Source organism: Miscanthus floridulus, chromosome 8 (assembly GCF_019320115.1).
Source record: "Miscanthus floridulus cultivar M001 chromosome 8, ASM1932011v1, whole genome shotgun sequence".
Taxonomy (NCBI): domain Eukaryota; kingdom Viridiplantae; phylum Streptophyta; class Magnoliopsida; order Poales; family Poaceae; genus Miscanthus; species Miscanthus floridulus.
Genome location: NC_089587.1, coordinates 29,907,702 through 29,929,139, shown reverse-complemented (window position 1 = coordinate 29,929,139; position 21,438 = coordinate 29,907,702). Strand labels below are relative to the sequence as shown.

General features: G+C 47.5%; 1 protein-coding gene and 3 pseudogenes across 1 annotated transcript; 3 read left to right on the top strand and 1 right to left on the bottom strand.

Annotated features, from left to right (window-relative positions):
* The first annotated feature begins 640 nt into the window (after nucleotides 1–640).
* LOC136471452 (E3 ubiquitin-protein ligase WAV3-like) lies at nucleotides 641–2,139 on the top strand (annotated as a pseudogene).
* Nucleotides 2,140–2,882: 743 nt separating this feature from the next.
* LOC136468788 (pentatricopeptide repeat-containing protein At5g57250, mitochondrial-like) lies at nucleotides 2,883–4,767 on the bottom strand (annotated as a pseudogene).
* A 6,077-nt stretch (nucleotides 4,768–10,844) lies between these two features.
* LOC136468787 (poly(ADP-ribose) glycohydrolase 1-like) lies at nucleotides 10,845–14,793 on the top strand (annotated as a pseudogene).
* Nucleotides 14,794–15,211: 418 nt separating this feature from the next.
* On the top strand, nucleotides 15,212–18,039 carry LOC136476086 (transmembrane E3 ubiquitin-protein ligase FLY2-like). The gene is made up of 10 exons (XM_066473764.1): nucleotides 15,212–15,333; nucleotides 15,435–15,550; nucleotides 15,699–15,759; nucleotides 16,001–16,064; nucleotides 16,143–16,220; nucleotides 16,368–16,525; nucleotides 16,609–16,668; nucleotides 16,773–16,866; nucleotides 17,221–17,290; nucleotides 17,896–18,039. The coding sequence occupies exons 1-10, from the start codon at nucleotides 15,301–15,303 to the stop codon at nucleotides 17,930–17,932; spliced, it is 771 nt and encodes a 256-aa protein (XP_066329861.1). The 5' UTR covers nucleotides 15,212–15,300; the 3' UTR covers nucleotides 17,933–18,039.
* The last annotated feature ends 3,399 nt before the right edge of the window (nucleotides 18,040–21,438 follow it).

Sequence of the window (21,438 nt, the reverse complement as noted above, 5' to 3'; positions counted from 1 at the left end):
GAGTTCACCGGCTTAGATCTACTCTAGTTGATCCACTGAAAATCAACAGCTGGAAGCCCCTGCCGCGGCCGCGGTCTGTCTTCTTGAAGTCGATGAGGCCGCCGTCGGCGTACGGCGAGTTGATGAGCCATCCCCACCGTGGACGTGCAGTCTTGCCGACCCCGGCGACGTCGAGGAGGCCGTCAAGCTCCGGTCGGTGCTCGGGAGGCTCCTGCACGAGTACGCCCTGGGGCAGCGAGCACGCCGAGCAGGTGGCGAAGCGCGTGCTCATGGCCATGGCGCGGCTACTGGGGTTCGGCGAGGGGTTCTTCCTCGACTGAGTCGGCGAGAAGGGCGGCACGCCGGCACCTACGCACGGTTCACCTAGTCGCGGCAGGATCCGCGCGAGCACAGCTGCGCGTATCTTTACGCGCAAAGGACTCACTTTTTAGAAGTGCTAAAAGATTAGGAGTTGATTTTAGAAACTGTTGGACACCTGTTTTTCTTAATTTTGCTAAAAATTCTAAATTAGGAGAGTGTCTTAGAAACTCTTGGAGATGCTCTAACAAATTGCCTGATTGGCTGATTATACTCCAACAACCTTAAAACCTCGGCGAAAATGAGCACCAGAGGAGGAAGAGGAGAAAGGGGGCGGGGAAGCTGGAGGGCGATGTCGACCGCGGCGGCGTTTCCCCACTACGCGCCGCCACCGCCGGCTGGCGGCTCCATGTTCCCAGACGACGAGCCGTTGGACGCTCAGATCCCCCGGGCGCCGAAGGCCGAGGCGACCAATAATGGCGGCGGTGCTCTGGTCCTCTCCACGCAGTGCGAGTTCCCGGCGCTCGGGAGGAGCGCGTCGCGGGACAAGTTCTCGGTGCTGGTGCACGCCAGAGCGCCGGCCGACGTGGCGCGCGCGCCGCTCGATCTCGTCACCGTGCTCGACGTTAGCAGCAGCATGGAGGGCGAGAAGCTGGAGCTCCTGAAACAGGCCATGTGCTTCGTCATCGACAAACTGGGCCCCGCCTACCGCCTCTCCGTGGTGACCTTCTCGGGCTACGCGGTCCGCCGGATCCGTCTGTCGCGCATGACGGACGCCGGGAAGGCATCCGCGAAGCTCGCCGTGGTGTCGCTTGTCGTCGAGTGGACGGGCACCAACATCGGCGAGGGCCTCCGCGTGGGCGCCGAGGTGCTCGTCAGCCGCCGGCAGAAGAACGCCGTCGCCAGCATGATCCTTCTCTCCGACGGGGAGGACACGTTCCTCCGCGCCTTGTTACCCAATGGCGCGATGAGGTACATGGACCTCGTGCCGCCGGTGTTCGCGCACCCCGGCAGCCGGCCCGGGCCGATCCACACGTTGGGGTTCGGCGCCAAGCACGACGCGGCCGCCTTTCACACCATCGCGGAGGCGACGGGAGGCACCTTCTCGTTCGTCGAGAGCCACGCGGCGATCCAGGACTCGTTCGCGCAGTGCATCGGCGGCCTCCTCTCGGTCGCCGTGCAGCAGGCGCGCATCGCCGTCTCGTGCCTGCACCGGGGCGTGCGCGTCCAGGAGGTCAAGTCGGGAAGCTACGGCAACACCGTCGGCGCCGACGGCCGCGCCGCGTCCATCGACGTCGTCGAGCTCTACGACGACGAGGAGAGGCGGTTCATGGTGCTCCTGTACGTGCCGAGAGCCCGATCGACGGAGGAGGTCACCCGCCTGCTCAAGGTGAGCTGCACCTAACGGGACGCCGCGACGGGGAACGAGGCCCACGTCGCCGCGCCCGCCGCGGTGATCCAGAGGCCGCTGGAGCTGACGTACATGCCGCCTCCGTCCATGGCTGTGGAGCGGGAGCGCGTCCGCCTCGCGGCGACCGAAGGCATCGCCGCCGCACGGGCAGCCGCTGACGGCGGACAGCACTCCGGCGCCGCGCGGATCCTGGAGTCCAAGGTGAAGGCCGTGGAGCAGTCGGCGCCAGGGGCGGCAGGCGACCCTGCATTAGAGTTGCTCAAGGAGGAGCTGCGCGACCTCAGCTTAAGCGTCGGCGACCGGAGCAAGTTTGAGCAGACGGGGCACGCGCAGCAGCGCGCCTCGGCGATGGGATTGGACGTGCAGTCGACGAGCAAGGCTAGGGCGTACTTGACTCCGAAGATGGAAGAAATGGTGGAGATGTCGCGTGAGAGCAAGAAGAAGCGTGGCAATGCCAACAGCCAGCAGCCGGACGGCACATCGAGGCAGGCTAAGCAGGTCAAGGTAGAGATCTTTACAATAAAGGACTAGTATGCTCGCAGATGAAACAAAACCCGGTTGATTTAGGGTTCTTCGCAGATGAAACAACCCAGGTTGATCTATGGCTCTTTATTTCGGCGTTCTGAACTAGTAGCGGTATTTTGCTGGTTCACTTTTACTTGAACTTGTTATTATTAGTCTGAACCTTGGTTCGTGTGCATGGACAAGTCTAAAATCCTACTCTTATGTTTTCAAGTACAAAATCCCGAGAAGTATACCGTTCGTTCATGCGAATGGATCTCCAAGAATTCTCTAAACCCCTTCCTAATCTTTAATTTTTAGTAAGATGAGAAAAAACCCCTCTCCAACAACTCCTAATCCATCATCTTAATCTTTTAGAACTTGGAAAAAGTCACCCTGTTCCCCGTAAAGTTACGCGCTTTCGAGTCGCGTGTATCTTCTCTCCCCGCGCGTGTTTGTCGGCCAATCTAAAGGTGGAAGGGCGTGGAAAGAATAAAGAGTAGGGAAAGGTTTCCTGATGCAAATGTACAAGAGGGAAAGAATATATAAAATTGGTTATGATAATTTAGAAATAGTATACTACCTCTGTCCTGTAATACAGTGTATTCTAAGAATTTTAAGACAAATTAAGAGAGAACATAAAAGACGCATATACCCTCATTTTATTTCCTAACTAGTATAATGCCCGTGCTAACGCAACGGATCTAGTCACAGCAATGGCTTGCATTCTAAGTAACTTGTAAGCATCCATTGCTGCTTGCATACAATTTCTGTTGCTTAAGAAAGCAGAAGCATAATTACAAACAGATGAAAATAAGTCAATATCTAATTCCCAACCTTACAAATGAAATCCAGCACACCATGTTCACCGTGTCCTTTGAAGTGTGCATGAATCAACTTCCTGCAGTTAAAGAAATTGGGCCTTATTTTTTTCTGAACAAGATCATAAAATATTTGGTCAGCCATGTCAACTTTTCCTCCATTACACAGTGCTTTAGTCAGACACTCATGAACAACTGCAGTGGAGAATCCTGAATCTTTCCTGTATTCATCAAACAACTCCAGTGCCTTGTCAACTTCCTCAGCTTTACACAGTTTGTCTATGATTGTATGGTAGGTGATAGTATTAGGTCTTAAGCCCATCTCAGGCATTTTATGAAACAAGCTCCAGGCATCATTCACCTTGTTAATCATAAACGATGCTTTGATAAGAACATTGCATGTGACAACATCCATAGAAATACCACTACCAGCCTATCCTTTATTGCCATAACACCGGTTATGTCACCTCTTTTGATGTAACCATGTAACAGTGTGCTATATTTGAAATTATCAGCAGCAACACCTTCAGAAATTTCAAGAGCCTTTTCAGTGTGACCAGCTTTACACAGACCATTTATTATCGCATTGTATGTTTTGATGCTAGCCTTTATTCCCTTATTCTCCATCTCCGTGAGCAACGAGAAAGCCCTGTCTAAATCTTCCATTTTGCACAAACTGTCAATCAAAATTGAATATACATACTCGTCCACCACCACGCCTGTTTGTTCCAGTTTCCTCACGATAGAGAAAGCATCTTCCAACCTGTCTCTCTTACAAAAGCCACCAACCAGTGATGTATAAGTAATCAAATTTGGCTTAGCATCCACTCGCTCCATCTCATCCAAGAACCCCATTACTTTCTCCACACTACCTTCTCTGCAGAGTCCATCAATAACAGTAGTATAGTTAGTCACATCAGCTTCGATTCCCTTCTCTAGCATGGATCGATGCTCCCGAAGACCTTCCATCAAAAACCCACGACTCATGTATCCATGAACCATGCTGCCGTAAAACACAGCATCAGCATTCATGCCTTTACACTCCATCTCCCGCATAAGCTCTGCCATCTCACCAGTTCTCCCCTCCAACCCAAGAGCATGGACAACTGATGTCAGTGTCACAAGGCCCGGATCAAATCCACTGAACTGACTCATCACCTTCTCATAGAAATCCAGCCCTGCTCCGGCCTTCCCAGTTCTGGATAACCCAGAAACGATCGAGCTGCAAACGCGATCCTCTACCTGACACCCCCTCCTGGTCATTAAGTCGAACACCCTAAGTGCGCAATCCACCTCCCTGTGGGCACACAACAACACCACCATCTTGCAGTACGTGGAAGGCGACAGCACCATGCCGTGGTCTTCGATGGCAGCGGAGAGTAGCTCCAGTGCATGGCGCAGGTCGCCACCCCCGGCGTAGGCCCGGCGGAGCAGTGCATCCTAGAGGCGGCGACTGGCGGTGCGGGAGGCAAGTGCGAGGCGTTGTGCGGCGTCACGCGGCCGCGCGGAGTCGAGCAAGGCGGAGGCGGCAAGGAGGTGCGTGCGCGGAGTAGGGGCGATGGCGTTGGCAAGCGCCTGGGAGGCGAGCGCGGCGAGGAGGCGGTGCCTGCAGTGGCGGAGGAGCACTGTCAGGAGGCGGTCGATGTGTCTCGCGGTGACCGCACGACCGAGCTTGATGAGTGAGGGGAACGGCGGTGGAGGGGGAGGGGGCTCACCGTTGCCACCGGGGAGGGACATGGCCGCTGGCCGGCCGGGCGGGGGTGTGGAACTTTCGAAACACCAGTGCTAAAATGCTGTTTTCCCCCTAACGCCGGTGCTGAAATCCCGCATGGGTCTGTAGGAGGGCGATGGAGGACAGCCACATTAAACATGACCCGTCGGATTTGGATGAGTAATGAGAGAGAATGGCTAAGAGATAATCTGGTGCATCCGTTTTGATGGTGTTATATTTTTTGGGTGCATTCATGGGTGTGGATGTAGCATAGGTCATGACTGTAGAGCAGACATTTGTTGTGTGGCTGTAGATTTATTCTAACTGGTGTATTATAGGGTAGGGTAGATTAGACGCTATCATTAAGGTGATTAATGGTGATTATTTGATAAATGAAAAGTATTTAATGTAAAATTGGTTTTTATCCCCTAGAATGTATTATATTTGAAGATAAATTTTAAATGCTAGAATGCACTATATTACAGGACGGAGGGAGTACGAGGGAGTATGATTTCTGATGTCAAATTGTCTTCTATTTTAAGAGTGGATTATTAGAAACTCTTGGAGATGACCTTCTTTATTTCTTCCAATATTTTTTTAGGAGTTGTAAAACTCCATATTTTTGGGAAGAAAATATTGGGTACTCTTCGATATGCTCTAAATTTCATGACTGCATGCGGACTGATAGCGCAGCCGGACTTGGAAACCTGGGAATTGGGCAACGAGAAACTACAACACCTGAAGAAGCCGCGGCAACTTCAGCTTTGAACCTAATGTCTTTGTGTAGGCCTAGCTAGAGATGATGGTAGCCGCGTGAGTGATTAGCTTAGCTGAACATATGTAGCATGTGAGGGGAGCGGTGATCATTATGTGATATTAGTGGCAGAATACTCATTTTGGTGCCTCAAGTATCGTCTAAGGTTTAGTTTGATCCTAAATTTTCAAAATGGCAATTTCAGTCCTCAAATCTTTCTTTTGGGCTCAGGATCATCCCAGAGAACTATATATGCGGATGTGGTGGTTTCGTCGATGCGGTGATAAGGTTTGGAAACATGGATTGAAAACTGGCCGGAGGTGGAACACATCACGGGGTGGGTAAGAGATACAGTGAAAAAATGGCTTGAAGCGTGTGGTTCTTTGACAAGCATCGGTGTCTCTCTATGTGTAAAGGGCTAATCAACCAGTTAGATATAAAATCTAAGGTTCGGTGAGAGATAATTTTAGCCTTCACTCTTTTATAGTTTAGATTAGATTGATTAGATTTAGATAGATAGATACTCCTAGATTAGATTGATTAGTTTTTTTTTGAGCAAAATTAGATTGATTAGATAGATTATGAAATGTGGGAGGCCTTGGTGTTGCCCCGGCAAAGAACACGTCGTGAGCCGGCCCAACATTAGAATTGTTTCGTATGTGAATTGTGGCCCAGCTCGACTTGGCCAGCCCTCACTTCGTCCTCCCCGACTCCACCGCCGCCGTCGCCGTCGCCCCCGCGAAGGGTCTATGTCTAGGCACAACGCACGCCCCCACGCTCCACCATTTGCACCAATGCTATCTTGCCCTCGCCTTCTTCCACCTTGCCGGCATCGAAGGGTATGTGCTGCCCTCAACTCAACTAAAAAATAGATCATTATGTGGTTGGGATCATTCGAATGCTATGCAACTGCTACTTCTCTGTGAATCGAGTGAAGAGTGTTCTTCGTAGAATTTAAAAGTTTATAGATGTTCTTGTTTGCCCTTTTGAGTTAAACCATTGTACTGCTCGTAGAATTCGTCAGGGTTTCATTTTTGCTGACCCACAGATGTTATATTAGTCCAGATGGCCAACATTAAGGGGGAAAAACATACCCCTAGGGAATAGTGCCCCCAACGACTTTGATTTTAGATACTAGAATCTGAACCACTCCAGGTCCAAGAAAAGCTTGGCTCGAATGCTGCCTGCCTAGGGGTACAATGAAAACCTTGTGCCTGATGCTGCAAACAGTTTGTACAATGAGTGACCTTTTTCTAATGCAGCACCACGAGTCTGGGCCTCTGGGGTGTCCCAACTGACGCACCTAGCCACCACACGGCTGTAGGTGGGTGACATTTGGTAGTGCTCCTTTAAGATCCAACTAGGATAGAAGACCAGTGTGCTATTGCTTACTCTTACTCGAATTATGTAAGATAGTGCTTCATTGGAAATAAAAACCCATGCTTCAATTACAAACAATGACACAGTTGTGATAAATATGTTATTTTCTGATATTGGAGTACTGGACAAAATTATGCTAAAAATCTAGTTACTAATCTTGAGCAAGCCCTCCAACTGGAAAACGTAAGATGCTAAAAATCTATTGATTGCAACATTATCATAATAACCTATATATATGGCAGTATAATTACCATCTCTTTTTCCCATATTACTAACTTTGGGGTGTCTTCAAGCACGTTACTCAACTACTGTCATCTGAATATGCATACATTTTCATGCTATGCCTGGCACATTTGTTCTCTTATCCTGTGCAGTTCCCTCAAAGCATCCTTTATCTGCATCCGCTCTGTCGGTTCCTCCTTTGAACATTGGATGCCAACTGTGAGAACTGAGAACTGAAGTGATACATGTAATATCTACACTCTCAAAAAAACACTGTTGCACACTACTATTTGGATCATATATTATGAATACAACATATATAGATATATACAGTGAACCGCATACGGGTGAAGAATTAACTATTAAGATGAAAGGAGGTGAAGGCACAAGCAATAGACAAGTGCCTATTTAGTTCCCAAAATTTTGCAAAATTTTTCAAGATTCCCCGTCACATTGAATCTTTGGACGCATGCATGAAGCATTAAATATAAATAAAAAATAAAACTAATTACACAGTTTAGACGAAATTCACGAGACGAATCTTTTAAGCCTAATTAGACTATGATTGGACACTAATTGCCAAATAACAACGAAAGTGCTACAATATCATTTCCCAAAAAATTTCGCCAACTAAACAAGGCCCAAGTAGAAAAGCTACCAAGAAGGAACAAATTAATTAATTAGTCAATGCGAATCTCTTCAATTTCTTCTCCCCTTGTCTCTCCTTGGCCGTGGTGTGCTTCACTCATCTCTGCCGCAGCAACTTCCCAGCTGTCGATGCCGATGTGGTAGAGCAGAGCCCGGAGGTGGGTGATGAACTCGCCGCCCTGCGAGAGACGCTGCATGTGGCTCTTCACATCGCCATACGGCGTGGCGTAGAGCAACGTCTGCACCCATAGGAGCGCCAGCACCTTCCAGGGGTCAGTGGAGCAGGGCCGCCGTGTGCTCTCCCTCCCCTGGGGCAGCGCTGGCGTCTCGTTGCGAAGCCGCTTCCCCAAGTACACACCCATCTGAAAGGCGTCGTATTGACTCGGTACTCCATTGCCTGCTGATACATGCATCGCCTCCAGTTTATTGCGCCTGTTCCTTTGCATTGCTTCTCTTGAATATTCTGCAACATAATTGAACTCGTCCTTTGTTTCCTTGCATGTCCCGGGGAGCAACTCTGGCGCCGACACCACCAAGTAGGCGCACTACTTGGACAGAGCGATGGCCACACGCCGATTCTTCTCTCTGTTGTCATTGTTCTCTCCTCCTCCGCCGCCGCCTCCTGCACTTCCATCCTGCCGCTCTGCTAGTTCACAGTAGCTTGTCGCAATGTGCCACATCATGACACGACGCGTGAACTCCTTGGTAGGGTTCCATTTAAGGAAGGCGCAATGTTATAGGGAAGGTAGGATGCGTCTAGTCCATTGTCAGTAAACAAGGATGACCAATCCTTCCCTATCCTTCTGCTCTTGATCTGACCCAGGAAATCAGCAATGGATGCCTTCACATCATCGTGCAACCTAACGGCGGCTCCTGCGCTGGTGTCACACACCCACAATTCCCGGAGCACCTGTCCAATATGTACTGCAATCCATGCATCCCAGGCAAGTGTTCACATATCCAGCAAAGACACTCACAAGTCACAACAACATACTAGCATGAATAACCATTTCTTGCTGTAGCTGCTGTATTCTATGCTCCACCTGCTCGCTGCATCAACTGCTGAGTACTGCCCGAGCTTACCTTGCCAGAGGTACTTGTCAGACCAATTCATCCTGGTAACTAGAAACAGTTTCAATCTCATCCACCAGCTGATTTGCCTCTTTTTAATGTTTGACCTGATTTGCTCGCGGCTATGTGGACTCGGCCCATCTCCTGTAAGCTCCCATTTCTGCTTCTTCCTGTTTCTGGAGTACTCGCAGGCAACGGTGACTGTCGCCCAATTTGATGCCCACAACTGTATCAACTGCACCAATTGCAGGAGAGCAAGGGATACCAATATGACAAGAGTGATGATCAGATAAGCTGTTGTGGTGTCGACGACGATGACAGTGCCAGCAACACCAGCATGACCAATGGCAGAGGTAACAATACGGTGGCGGCTGGTCATTGTTCCTGGAATGGCAGTGGTTATGCCCACAAAACATATCCCAGTGAATGAAGCAAAGGCCCAGAAGGCAGAGGTTTTCGCTTCATAGTAGTGAGAAGAAACTCATTGCTCGTGAAGAAGACCTCGTACAGGAAAGCCAACTCAACCTCAATCGCCTTCAAGACCCTCTTAAAGTCTATGAGCCGATCAGCCTGCTGTACTCCCAAATCATACCTTTTTTGCCCCATTTCAGCAGCGTAGTCCTCAACCAACCCCAGGAAATGGCATCTCAGCACATGAGAGAGAGAATAGCCAACGCACACATCTTCAATATTTGCCATGTCGTTGGCAGTGACCAGTAAACCTAGCTCCATGTAGCTGCAGCTCCAATATATGTCCGCAATGCTTGTAGTTCCACCATCATCTAGTTAAAGATATGAAGGCACGCCGAATCGGCGGCCTTCTAGGATGTCCACGTCACTTCTTTTTATTTGGTGCGTTAGATCGAAATTCCACGACTCAGATGAACCACGTTACAGCCAGCCTTCGTCCATGTGTTCCGATGGCTTTGTCGGCACGCATGCGAGTACGTATGTTGGGGCCTAGGAAAGCGTGGGTGGTCGGCACCGTCCATTCAATGAATTCTCGGCATGCATTCAATGAACTGGAGCATGCGTACTATTTGGCGGACTTCACACTTATCCTCTACTCCCTCCCTCACTCTCAGCAGCGGCGCAGGAGCTCTGGCGCGGCCAGGCGGTTCCGGCGCAGCGGCCACTGGCACAGGAGGACCCCAGCGCGAGCGAGGCCTCGCTCACGCTGCCGGCGTGCGCCCTCGCCTAGGGCGGGCCCCACGCGGAGGTGGCGCGGCGGCGCGGGGGGAGCGCGCAGCGGGCGTGGCGGCGTAGCGCCGCTGTTCGAGCGGGGCTCCCACGCGGAGGCGGAGGCGGCGTTGCTGCTGTGGCGCGCGGCGAGCAGCTGTTCTAGGCGCTGGCGGCCGCGGGCAGGCGGGTCTTCTCCGCGCACCAGGACGGCCACGTCCGCGTCTGGCGCGTCTCCCGCCGCTCCCGCTCCGAGAACGCCTTCAAGCTCGTCGCCGCGCTGCCCACCACCAGGGACTACCTAGGCCGGGTGTTCCGCCAGCCCAGCTACATGCAGACGACGGCGCGGTGCAGCCACCGGCGCCTCTGGATCGAGCGCGCCGACAACATCTCCTGCCTCGCCGTCGCCGCCACCGTGCACAACGCCGCATCCTCCTCCGACTGAGATCACTGCGCGTGCCGCCGGCGCCATGGCCGCGCCACCACCGTCGCCAGCCAAAATCCACTAGCAGCGCGTCGCGTCGCGGGTGCACCTGCGGCCGATCTAGGTTCGTGCGCGCTACCACTTCCCTCGCTTTCTGCTCCCGCCAATGTGATCTTGTAGCTCCAGATTGCATCTCCCTCTCCTCGTTCTTTCGGCTCGGGCAGAATGCTTCTTTCCTTGCTCGCAGGCTGCGGTTTATGCTCAAAAGCGCGATCTTTACGCTCGGAATAGCTTCGTTGCAGGAGGCAGGGATTTCTTCTCGCCCTTTTCCTCGCCCGGCGCTGTGGAATACGGGCCTGGATTTGCTCGTGAGTGAGAGGGGTAATAGAGTGACGGAGGCGCACGGGGAGAAGATGGCTGCGGAAATGGTGAAGGCGGCGACGAGCGACAAACTCAAGGAGATGGATTGGGCAAAGAACATCGAAATCTGCGAGCTCGTGGCGCACGATCCTTGGTATGCTTGCCATTCCCCCCTTTCGGTTCCCTTTCTCCCCCTGTGTTTTCCCCTTTCGGAACCATTGGTTACCGAGTAGCATTGGAACTTTGCTGGTGGGCGTGTGGATCCGGTTGCCAAGGGCCATACGCGCACGAAAACGTACGCAAAGGTATCCCTGAGTCTGATCCGCCCCCTTCAATTTTAATCTGTTTCGATCTACTGATTCCATGGATCTCTCATCCTTCAATTTTGGTTTCGTTTTGCTTTGATCTACTGATTCCATGAATCCATGCTCTTTTTAGCCGTAGATCCTTTGTCCTCTAGTCCTGAGAGTTAGCAGCCGGGGTTGATTAGACAAAAGAAGCAGACCGCCGATGCCCCTTGGAGGTGCTGATGGCTGATGCAGAACCGCTGCCCTCCCCTACGACAACCTCGTCTCCGTGCCCTGCCCTGCCCTGTGAGGAGCTGATGGCCATGTGCGTGACCTGTAACGAGCCAACGACAACGGATTACTACCTCATGTTTGTTTTGTTGTTGCCTATCAATGGTAAGTTAGAACTCTTTAACAACATCTTTTCACCATCTGTTCATCGTTTTTTTGTGTATTTGCACATCAGTAAGGAGCTCAATTGGGTTGCAGAACACTCTTTGAGGTTGATGGGACCAAGGACGAAACAATCAAGCTTGAATCCTCCTCAGTAAGCTTGCTGCATGCAGTGCAGGTTTATGGAATAGGTTTTTTACAGAAAAAATTCTAGAATGCCATTAGATTTTACAGAAAAGTTTATGATTAAAGAAGTATCAGAAGGAACTGACTGAGATTAGTAGATTCCCATTGAATAGTCTATTATTTTGGTGCTAAAGTTTTTAAATCTGGAACCTGAGTGCATTATTCATGTCTAAGATCAATTCCATTGTTTAGCTATGTTTGTGCAGTGGCCATTCGAGATTACCTTACTATGCATTGCTTTAATAGCTTGTGTGACTTCTTCAGCATGGTGGTTCCATCTTATGGTAGAATCAGCTCAGCGTGTAGTAGTATTTTTTATATCACCATCTATATTGTTTCTTGCACAATTTACCTTTTTTTGTTACAAACAGAACATCATTCGTCTGTTAGATGATTGTTTTGTAATGCTGACTGACTGATAGCTGTAAAATAAAAGACTAAATGCAACTTGTCTTGTTAAAAGGTAACATCATGCTGGGCTTTTTGCAGCAAAAAGGTACTTGGCGGATGGTGATTCATTTCTTGCTAGGCACCACATGGAATTTTCTGGCAGCATGATTAGAAAAGGAGTAAAACAATGCTTGCACGTTGCAGCTTAGATATTGTACTCTCTTATTATTGTCGTTTCTTTTGAGTGTACGGTGAATTGATCTGGAAGCGCTACCAGTTTTTCGTTGCCAGTTGGCTATGATTTTTTTTGCATATAAGTGGTGGTTCATCGGTTGCCATTTGGAAAGGGTGTTTTTTGTTTACTTGAATGATGTGTTAATTTTCTGTTCCCTGTTACTGTCACCAGGAATGCCTCGAGTACATCCGCGCCCACGACGACGCGAGTACCTATGTTCATGTTCTGTTCACCGATTGCAGGGCGCTGATTCACCGATCGCAAAGCCAGGAGCACAAAGTGAGGTGCCTTGCTGTTTCGAGATGGTGACTGATTCTACACCTACTGGTTTCGTTTCGTTTGAGCGCAAAGTTCTTCCCCGCCGAGGCCTCTCTGATAGCATTCCCTACCCTGACATCCATGCGTGGTTGGCATCTAGTGCACCCCTCTGCCAATTCCAGGTAAGAGACCACTGTATACTGATTTACTGATACTGAGTAATATGTTTGTGTTGTAATGGTTATAAAATTGCTTTCAGGTTATAAATTTTTCTGATTATCTGGTTCCTTTTCATTAGTAGGTATTTTCCTCAGGTTTTATAGAAGATGAGGAACAAGAAGCTCTTCAAGTTGACTTTGCAAATAAATATTTGGGAGGAGGTGCCCTTTCCAGGGGTTGTGTGCAGGTACCTTTCTTTTGATTGGCAGATTTTTAGTTTACCCAATCTTAGATTTCGTAGCAACTACTTTGGTTAGGGTCTGTGTGATCATGTGATGATGTTCATTTTCAGCAGTTTTCAGATGAATTTGTGCATCAGCACAGTATGAATTGCAATTTATCCACCATTTCCTATTTGTGCTTAAAAAAGTCCTTCGCGTTCTGCTGTGAATTGAAAACTTTTCAAATAGATTACATATGTTACAATGCTCTCTTGTGGTTTTGTGTAACCACTCTGTGTTTTCCTCTATGGTACAGGAAGAGATCCGCTTCATGATAAACCCCGAATTGATTGTGGGTATGCTATTCATGGCTTCTATGGAAGATAATGAGGCTATAGAAATTTTTGGTGCACAACGGTTCTCACAGTATATGGGGTTAGTGAAAACCCTATCCACCTTTTGCTTAATTTAGTTCATAGATTCGATGAAGTGACTGATATGATCCTTGTATGATTTCCCTTGTGTGATACTATGAATTCAGTACCTGTTTCTCCTTGCAGTTATGGTTCCTCCTTCCACTTTGTCGATGACTATTTAGATACCGAACCCTTTGATTCAATGGGGAGACGGAGAACTAGGATAGCGGCAATTGATGCTTTGGATTGTCCAGCTAGGTTACACTATGAATCTGGTTGTCTCCTAAGGTAATAAGTTACTTTTTTTGAATGTCACAGTTGTCAGTGATGATATCCTTTGTAAGCAGATAATATTTATGGTTCCACTGTTTCTAACTATCCTTTGTTCAGGGAAGTGAACAAGGCTTTCTTGTGGATTTTTCGTTCAATCAAAAACCAGCTTTATGTGAAGCTTTTCCAGGTTGTTTAACTAATCACTCCATTGAGTTTCACTCAACAGCGCTTTCCTTTTATTTTTGCAGCCAATATGGCCTTAGTCAACATTGCAACTTTTAGTTTCTTTCTTGTGTTCTGCCAATGATGTAACTAAATGCGGATAAAAAAATGGCACTCTGGTGCTGTAATCTCAAGAAATGCCCAAACATTAAGCCTGTATATGCATAGCATCAGAGGTATGACAGATGTGTCATATATTTGCTGATTATGTTTTCCATTTTTAAATACTGTTCAGGATTCACACAACAAGGGTGACTTTCCAAGTATCAATTCCAATGAGTACATAGGAGTTTCAACAGGAAATTGGGGTTGTGGTGCTTTTGGTGGAAACCCTGGAATCAAGAGCATGATTCAGTGGATTGCTGCATGACAGGTACAGAATACATGTGTTTCCATTTAGATGCAGGTGGCTGATTGATGCATAGGGATCAAATAAATCTGTATGCCTCTTTTTTTTTGGGGGTGAAATCTGTATTTTCTTAATCATATAGGCTCTCCGCCCTTTTGTTAATTACTACACCTTTGAGGATGCACTTTGGAAAGATTAGAGGTGTACTATACATCCCTTCCACATTTTTTTTCTTACGCCACATGATTAGAAAGTTAAACTCTTGCTGTACAACTTCTAAAGTTGGTGTACCCTTTATAGAGAGTGAGGATCCTCGTTCGGTACAGTTTAGTGGAGCCTCTCCTAGAGATAACTACTAATTGGGCCTGATACATTTTTAGAAATGCAGAACAAGTAGCTTGTACGATGCACAACAAAATTTATTTTGAATCAATTACCACGAGCCTCACTAATTTTTATTGATAAAAAGAAGAGTTACAAAGTTTGCTCCCTCCGGTGATGAGGAGGATCCGTGCAGGGGCGCCGTGGATTGATCCTCTTCGAGCTCCGGCCTTCATCCTCCACCCCATCGATGGTGTCAGCGGCCCTCACGCTGCCGGTGGCGTCTCTGCGTCTACGTGCCGTGGTTGGTGGCTGCACTGATGGGTGGATCCCCCGGCTTCCCCCGCAGGAGGCCGGACGCATCGGCGGCAGGTGGCCAGCACTCCGAAGCTGCTCCTCCTCTTCTGCGATGGCATGCCTAGGCCCGCGCGCTCGGCGTTCCCTGGTGGCGTGGTCTCCTCTGGCGGCGGTGTCATCGAATCGCGTTCTCAACCAGGACGGCATGGCTCCCCGGCGACCGGTAGTGGCCCTGCACGACTGCACCACAACAGCGATGGCGGCGTCGTCCTGGTTCTCCCCCGGTAGCAAGATCCGGCGTCCTGGGTCTCTGGTGGCCAACGGAGGAGCAGATTCTGTCTTTTCTTTTTGCGAATAGCATCTCCCATCCTGGATCTGAAGAGCATCGGCTCTCTCTCTTTCTCTGTCTCTCTCTCAACTGCTACTGATGTGCTTGATTTCAGAAATTTTGTTTTCACGATGAATCTGATTGTTTTTTGTGCAAATGTGATGAATCTGATTGTTTTTTGTGCAAATGGCGGGGGAGGAGGAGAGGAAGCGGGTGCTGGTGACCAACCCTTGAGCTAACTATGATTATGGATGTTGTTGCAAGATTGATCCTTTTCCTCAGTATGTTGTACTCACTGGTTACTTTCCTTACATGTTCAGGGTTCAATTACATTCCATGATGTCATTGACAATGCCCACGATGGTGGAGTGGCTCAAATAAGGTTAGAAGGAGTGTACATATGGCCTTTTAGACAACTCCGCATGGTAGCAAACAGGTAACTGCCTTATTTTCTCTTTGTAACTGAAGGTCTGTTTGAATTTCATTCTCCCGTGGAAAGTTTCTTGTTAAATATAAATATTTTAGACGCCCTCCTTTTGTTGTATGACCTAGTGAAACTTTATTTTGTCCTTTTTACTTTTTAGTGGCGCAGATGGTGAACCACTTCAGGAAGAGGATTACTTTTTGTCAAATCCATACCATTTGGTAAGCTCACAGATTTAGCTTGTTTTGTTTTTGATGAGTAGTACATATGGATATTATTTCATAATGTATCATTCAAAATTCTGTTTTTGCTTCCTGAGTTTTCACAAGCTTCTTGGTATCCATCATACCTTTGTCTAAGTTGTCTTCAAATCAAATGTGCATTTATCTAGTACCCAGAAGATCTCTTATAATTAATGAGCATGTTTATGAAATATACTTTTACCTGGTTGATTTGTAACAGCTGCGGATTTTCTCCTCTCAAGTGTTCCAAGAATCTTCTGAAGAGAAGAGCCAAAGGAAGAATTGTAAGATTCAAATTGTACACTCAAATACTATATATCGCCTCCTGCAATTTTTGATGTGTGTTATTTCCACCTTATCAGCTCTCACATATGACATGGAGAAACATTGCAACACAGAAATAGCTGCTAAGGTTGTTCGTGTGTCATCTAACCCAAATGGTATGTAATTCCTTTATTCCACAATCAATTTGTTGTGTTTCATCATAATTTACATGTGGCAATACTAAACTGTTAGTTGGTAATTTCCTCATATTCAGTTACAGCTGAAATAGTATGTGCTTTTGTAAAAACTTTTTGTTTAGCTAGATGGAGAACACGAGAAGTACCGTTTGGAGGGTTTGGTGGAGAGTCCAGCTGTCCATGATGATGGGGAATGCTTCTCTCCTATCTTATTGAATGCAACTTCTTTGAATGTTGAAGTTTATTACAACAAAGCAGTTAGCTACACACTGATGGTCACTTTTGTATCCTCTGTGCCTGTTTTTTATGTTGGTTTTATCTTTATTGGTCTGTCCAGTCTGTGAATTCCTTAACTAGGGTATGGTAGATCTCTTTCCTTCAAGTTTTGCTGCTGATTAGACAAATGGAGCATAGCAACACTCAATCCGTAAGCGCTTCTTTTCCCTTTGTGAAACATTTAGTAAAACAAAACCACTTGCATTACATGGCTTCCAAGCTCATTTGCTTGGGTTGCTTATGTATTGCTTACAGGGAGCTGCTAAGGTTTCTATTTTAATGATTGGCCAACAAGTTATCATGGATGCATATCTCTGTCTACTTCACCTGACTGCTGGGATATTGGTTGGTGAGTACTGTGACTTGCATAATTTGTTTGTGCTCTGTTCTCTGACTTGTAACATCTGCTAATAAACTAAAACATGACCAAGTAGGATTTCAGTTTTTTTTTGTTCAAGAATTTGTGCCTTTGTGGTCTGTATTTGGTTATATTTTCTTCAATGTTCAGTTCCCTTCTGGTCAGTCACTCAATGCATTATTCTAAAAACCTGGTCAAAGTTAGAGAAATTTGGCATAGGACAAAGCTAAAGTGAACTATATTGGGACATGGAGGGAGTATTGGCCTGCTTAACTTTTATTACCACTTCTGCATTGTGATTATAATTTACTCGAATAACACTCTTATGTGTTTAACTTTCTACAGAGTCAATCTTTAACGCCTTCGCAACGGCTGCATTCTTCAAATTTGTTGTATTTTCTATTTTTGAAATGAGGTACCTTCTCGCCATATGGAAAGCAAGTAGTCCTTTAAACAGTGGAGAAGGTTGGGAGATGATGAGGCGAGAGCTGTCTGTACTTTACAGCCGCTTTTGTAAGTAGTAACTATGCTCATTTGGTTTCTTTTCACTAAGAATCATGCCGATTGGAATGAATCCTAATCAACATAGTTTGCATACAGAGTGGTGGCATGCTTCTTGCCATACATTTGTTTCTATTAGAACTTACATGTGCAATCAATCTGACCTTTCCCCTGTTAGCTGGTTCTTGTCTACAGCATACCTTTGTTGCCCCCTTACCTGCTGCATGTAAATCACATTTACCCATGTTTTAGTTGGTAGGTGAAGTACTTGGTGCTTGCTATAAATGGAAACCTGGATATTCTGTTAGAGCTTTTAGAGTGTTCATTTCCTTTGTTAACTTGATACAAGATATCTTACCCCCTCCCCACCAAGGGGAAAAAACACTTGAAAGAACTTACAGTAGTATGTCATTATTTCAAGAGATGTGAGCTTGTTTGCATCTTCCACATACGGTACAAATTTTTACTTTTTTCTTATCCAACTTTAAGGTATTCTTTAATTTGCTTTGTGCTCTGCAGATGTCATTCTTTTGGGAGGAATCCTTCTAATGTATGAGCTGCACAATTTCTTACGCCCACTTCTTCTCCTGATGTACTCCTTTTGGGTACCTCAAATTATGACAAGTGTCATCAGGGACACAAGAAAACCTCTGCACCCGCAATATATTTTAGGCATGACAATTACCCGCCTTGCTATTCCATTGTACATGCTTCTGCTTCAGCGCTATCTTGGTTCTCGCTGCTTTATTCCTCGCCAGGTATTAACTATATAAGGTTTACCATCGCGCATGCATTGTGTTTTGCTGTATCATAGATGCATTTTAGTTGCCATTCATGCAGCTAATCTGTTCCTTCGAAGGCTGTTTAGGTTGCCACTGCTGTATCGAGCTGTTCCTTATATTGATGTTTATAGTGTATTTTATTAGTATCAGTTTTTAGAAGTAATCTATTGTGTCAGTTTTTAGAAGTAAACTGTTCCATGATGACATTCCGAGAGTCTGAAACCTATACTTCTCTACCATGACCAAATTTATTTTGCTTTTTTTCTAAGTCAAACTTCTCTACCGCTACAAATAGTTATGCATGCATAGGTTCATGCAGCGGGCAAGGTGATTGATGGCAGCGGGTGACCCTGGTCTGGTCTACCACGCCACAGCACACCATGCATGCACCTGCAATTGGTCGGTGCAGAGGCGGACCAGACCATGCACCTCGGGGCGACGCGCGCGGGACTCCAGAGCACGTGTCGTGCACAGGCGCGGGAGGCTGTCCGTGCTGGATCGGTTCTGGATCGTACCCGTAGAAAATCGAGTGCTCACCGCTCGAGAAACACTCGAGTACGGTATAGTTTTACCGAAAAAAGGTAAAAAAAGATGTGGGTATCAGGGTGTGGTATAGATAGACAACAGAGCAAAGCAAAGGGAGCCATGCCTGAACAGAGGTCACTGGCATCCTCATGGTTCAGATAATTCTGAAAAGATGTTGCGATCTCACTTCATACAAAGGTTGGCGCATATTGTGGACAAGGAAGGGAAGGAAAGAAGAACACCTAGGAAAAGTTAGTCTTGGATAGTAGGGAGTGCTTAGAAAAGCCTGAGTGGATGTCAAGTCCCAAGCACTGTGCCCAGCTCGACCACACTACGCACGTCGGGTCACTGTCACCGTGTTCCCTGCGGACGCCGTCGGTGTCGGGCCCGTTAGCACCTTGTCCTCGCATGGCCACGACATCATGCCACACTCGCCGTCCTCGTGCACTGTGCGCTTCTACTTTTCCCGTCCTCCGGTCCGCTTTTGACACTCGCCCTCGTCCCCGTACCGGACCCTCCTCCCTTCTTTCTTCTTTTGGGGACAAGGCCGCCTGCACGCCTCCCTCATCGAGCGAACCCTCTCTCCTCTCCTTTATCCCCCTCCGCTCGCTTGCGCAGGAAGCACGCCATGGCCGACTGTATCCCCACAACGTGAACCAGCAGTGTATCCCATCCATGCCATCTCCACTTTCGGTGCGCTGCGCCCTATCTACGTTCGCCACTATAAGATGCCCTTGGTCCTTCCTCTTCTCCTTCATCCTCATCCCTCTCGAATCTGAAGCAGAGCTAAGAGATCCAGTCGTCATTGTGGAACTAGGTTCGTCTGACAGAGGTGATGGTGTAATCTGAGAAGAAAGGATCTGGTTTTCAAAGAAGTTCAAGTCTACCGTTGGTTAGTTTGGTCTTAGGGTTAACGATGTTTTACTTCTCAGTCTCCTGTTTCTGGATCTGTTGGTCATACGCCATGTTTTGGATAATCATTATCTTGTTGTTTCTCCATTGCCCTCGTCTATCCCGACTTCTGGACTAAGCCTTGGTTATACTAGGTTGCTCTTAACCATGTAACTTTAAATCCCGGTGTAATTTAGTGTTCGACGCCGTGTAGTCTTTCGTGTGATTCCAGATTTACGAAATGTGTTGTAGTTTTGCCTAAGAAAAGTGGATCCTAATTCACTCTTTTGTAAACCCTCACGTTTCGCTTGGAGGAATTCTGGAGGAATTTGGATGAATCTGGAGGAATTTGTGAGAGAAAAACACTATTCTGGATGAAAAAAGAAGCGGATCAAGCTGGGTTTAAGGGCACGCGAACAGGGCCTTGTGTTGTAGTTTTTGCTCTTTTCACCTATAATGCAATCCTAGCCAATGTTGTGCTTTGAATCTAAGTGTCTTAGTTGCTTGAGTCCAACTCCATCAAATACTTCTTTCCACTAACATGTCATTGATTTGCTGGCCTACAATAGGCACTATGTAATGACAACCAACCTCTATGTTCGTTTACAACATTGTAATGAAAACAGCCATGTTATATTTCCTTCCCGTATTTACCCGTTTAATGTACCAAATAGACCAACCTTTCGTACCAACGCGATGAGGAACATATTAAACATATGAGCCACCTATACCAAGCACATCACCCGCAGTGAAGCGCGGACAGCAATGGCTAGTATTTCTAAAAGCAGACCAACGCGTGTCAAACCGTCAGCAGGAAGGGGTAAATTGACTCGAAGTATACTACCACCAGCTGCACCTGCTAAAGCAGATGGTTCTTCAAAACCATAAAAACTAAGTTCTCCTAGCTTGTCCCGCATTCTGCTTGGCAGCACAAGCGCAAGTGACCTATGAAAGCCGTTGATGAAGGTGAGGGCAGACAGTACGCCGATGGCTAAGTTACCAACAACACCGGAGATGTTTGAGACGCTCATCAGCAGGACATATCCACAGCAGAGGCAAAGCTGAAATATCATCCTCGAGAATGGGCTCTTTGTAGTCAAGGCCATTGTAGCTTGTGACTGGGTCGACACAACTAATGAGGGCGAATAAGGACACAGCCCATATGGCATACATCTCGCTCTTCACCGATGAAGACTTCATTAGGTCAATGCTGTAAGTCCCAAGACATATAGATAACACTTGTGCAGCCAGGAAGCCCTTTTGGATGATCCAGCGATTGGACCAACGGTGGCAAGACCCAAAGATAGCAAGGAAGAAGGAGAGGGCAATCGCCACCAGTGCTAATGCCTCAATACGGAGCACTGTCCCCCTAGGACTTCTCCATAGATCTATCAGCTGATAATGCAACAAGGTTATTGACGTTGCATTTCCTCCCAAGAGCTGCTCCACACTCCCCATGACGCGATAAGTACCCTTGAAAAGAGAAGAGGCATACATAATGTAAGGATCGGAATGATGCCTATAAACCATGATCAGACTTAACTAGATCACTGAACTGTCACTCTATTGTTTATCAGACTAATTTTTCATTGAAATTTATGAGATTTCACTTCCGGTATGAAAAGAATGATTACACTACTACAGAATATTTATCCGTGTCAGGCATTTTGGGTTCCCCGCGGCGGGCAAACCGGTCCACCGCCGCCGAAAGGCCACGGTAAATCGTGGCTTCGGTTAATCGATTTACCGCGGCGGCCACATAAGAACGCCCGCCGCGGCAAATCGTTCAGGAAAAAAAAAAGCCCACACGGGCTTGGATCCAGGCCGCACTGAACCTAGATCCCGCCGCCGCCGTCGATTGGAT

Bases quoted from the DNA above. Each gene is read 5' to 3' on its own strand.
- LOC136476086 (XM_066473764.1), top strand. From the start codon at position 15,301: ATGGCGGGGGAGGAGGAGAGGAAGCGGGTGCTG. The intron at 16,669-16,772 runs GTAAGCGCTTCT...TATTGCTTACAG, and splicing joins AGCATAGCAACACTCAATCC to GGAGCTGCTAAGGTTTCTAT. The intron at 17,291-17,895 runs GTACCTTCTCGC...TGTGCTCTGCAG, and splicing joins TTTTCTATTTTTGAAATGAG to ATGTCATTCTTTTGGGAGGA.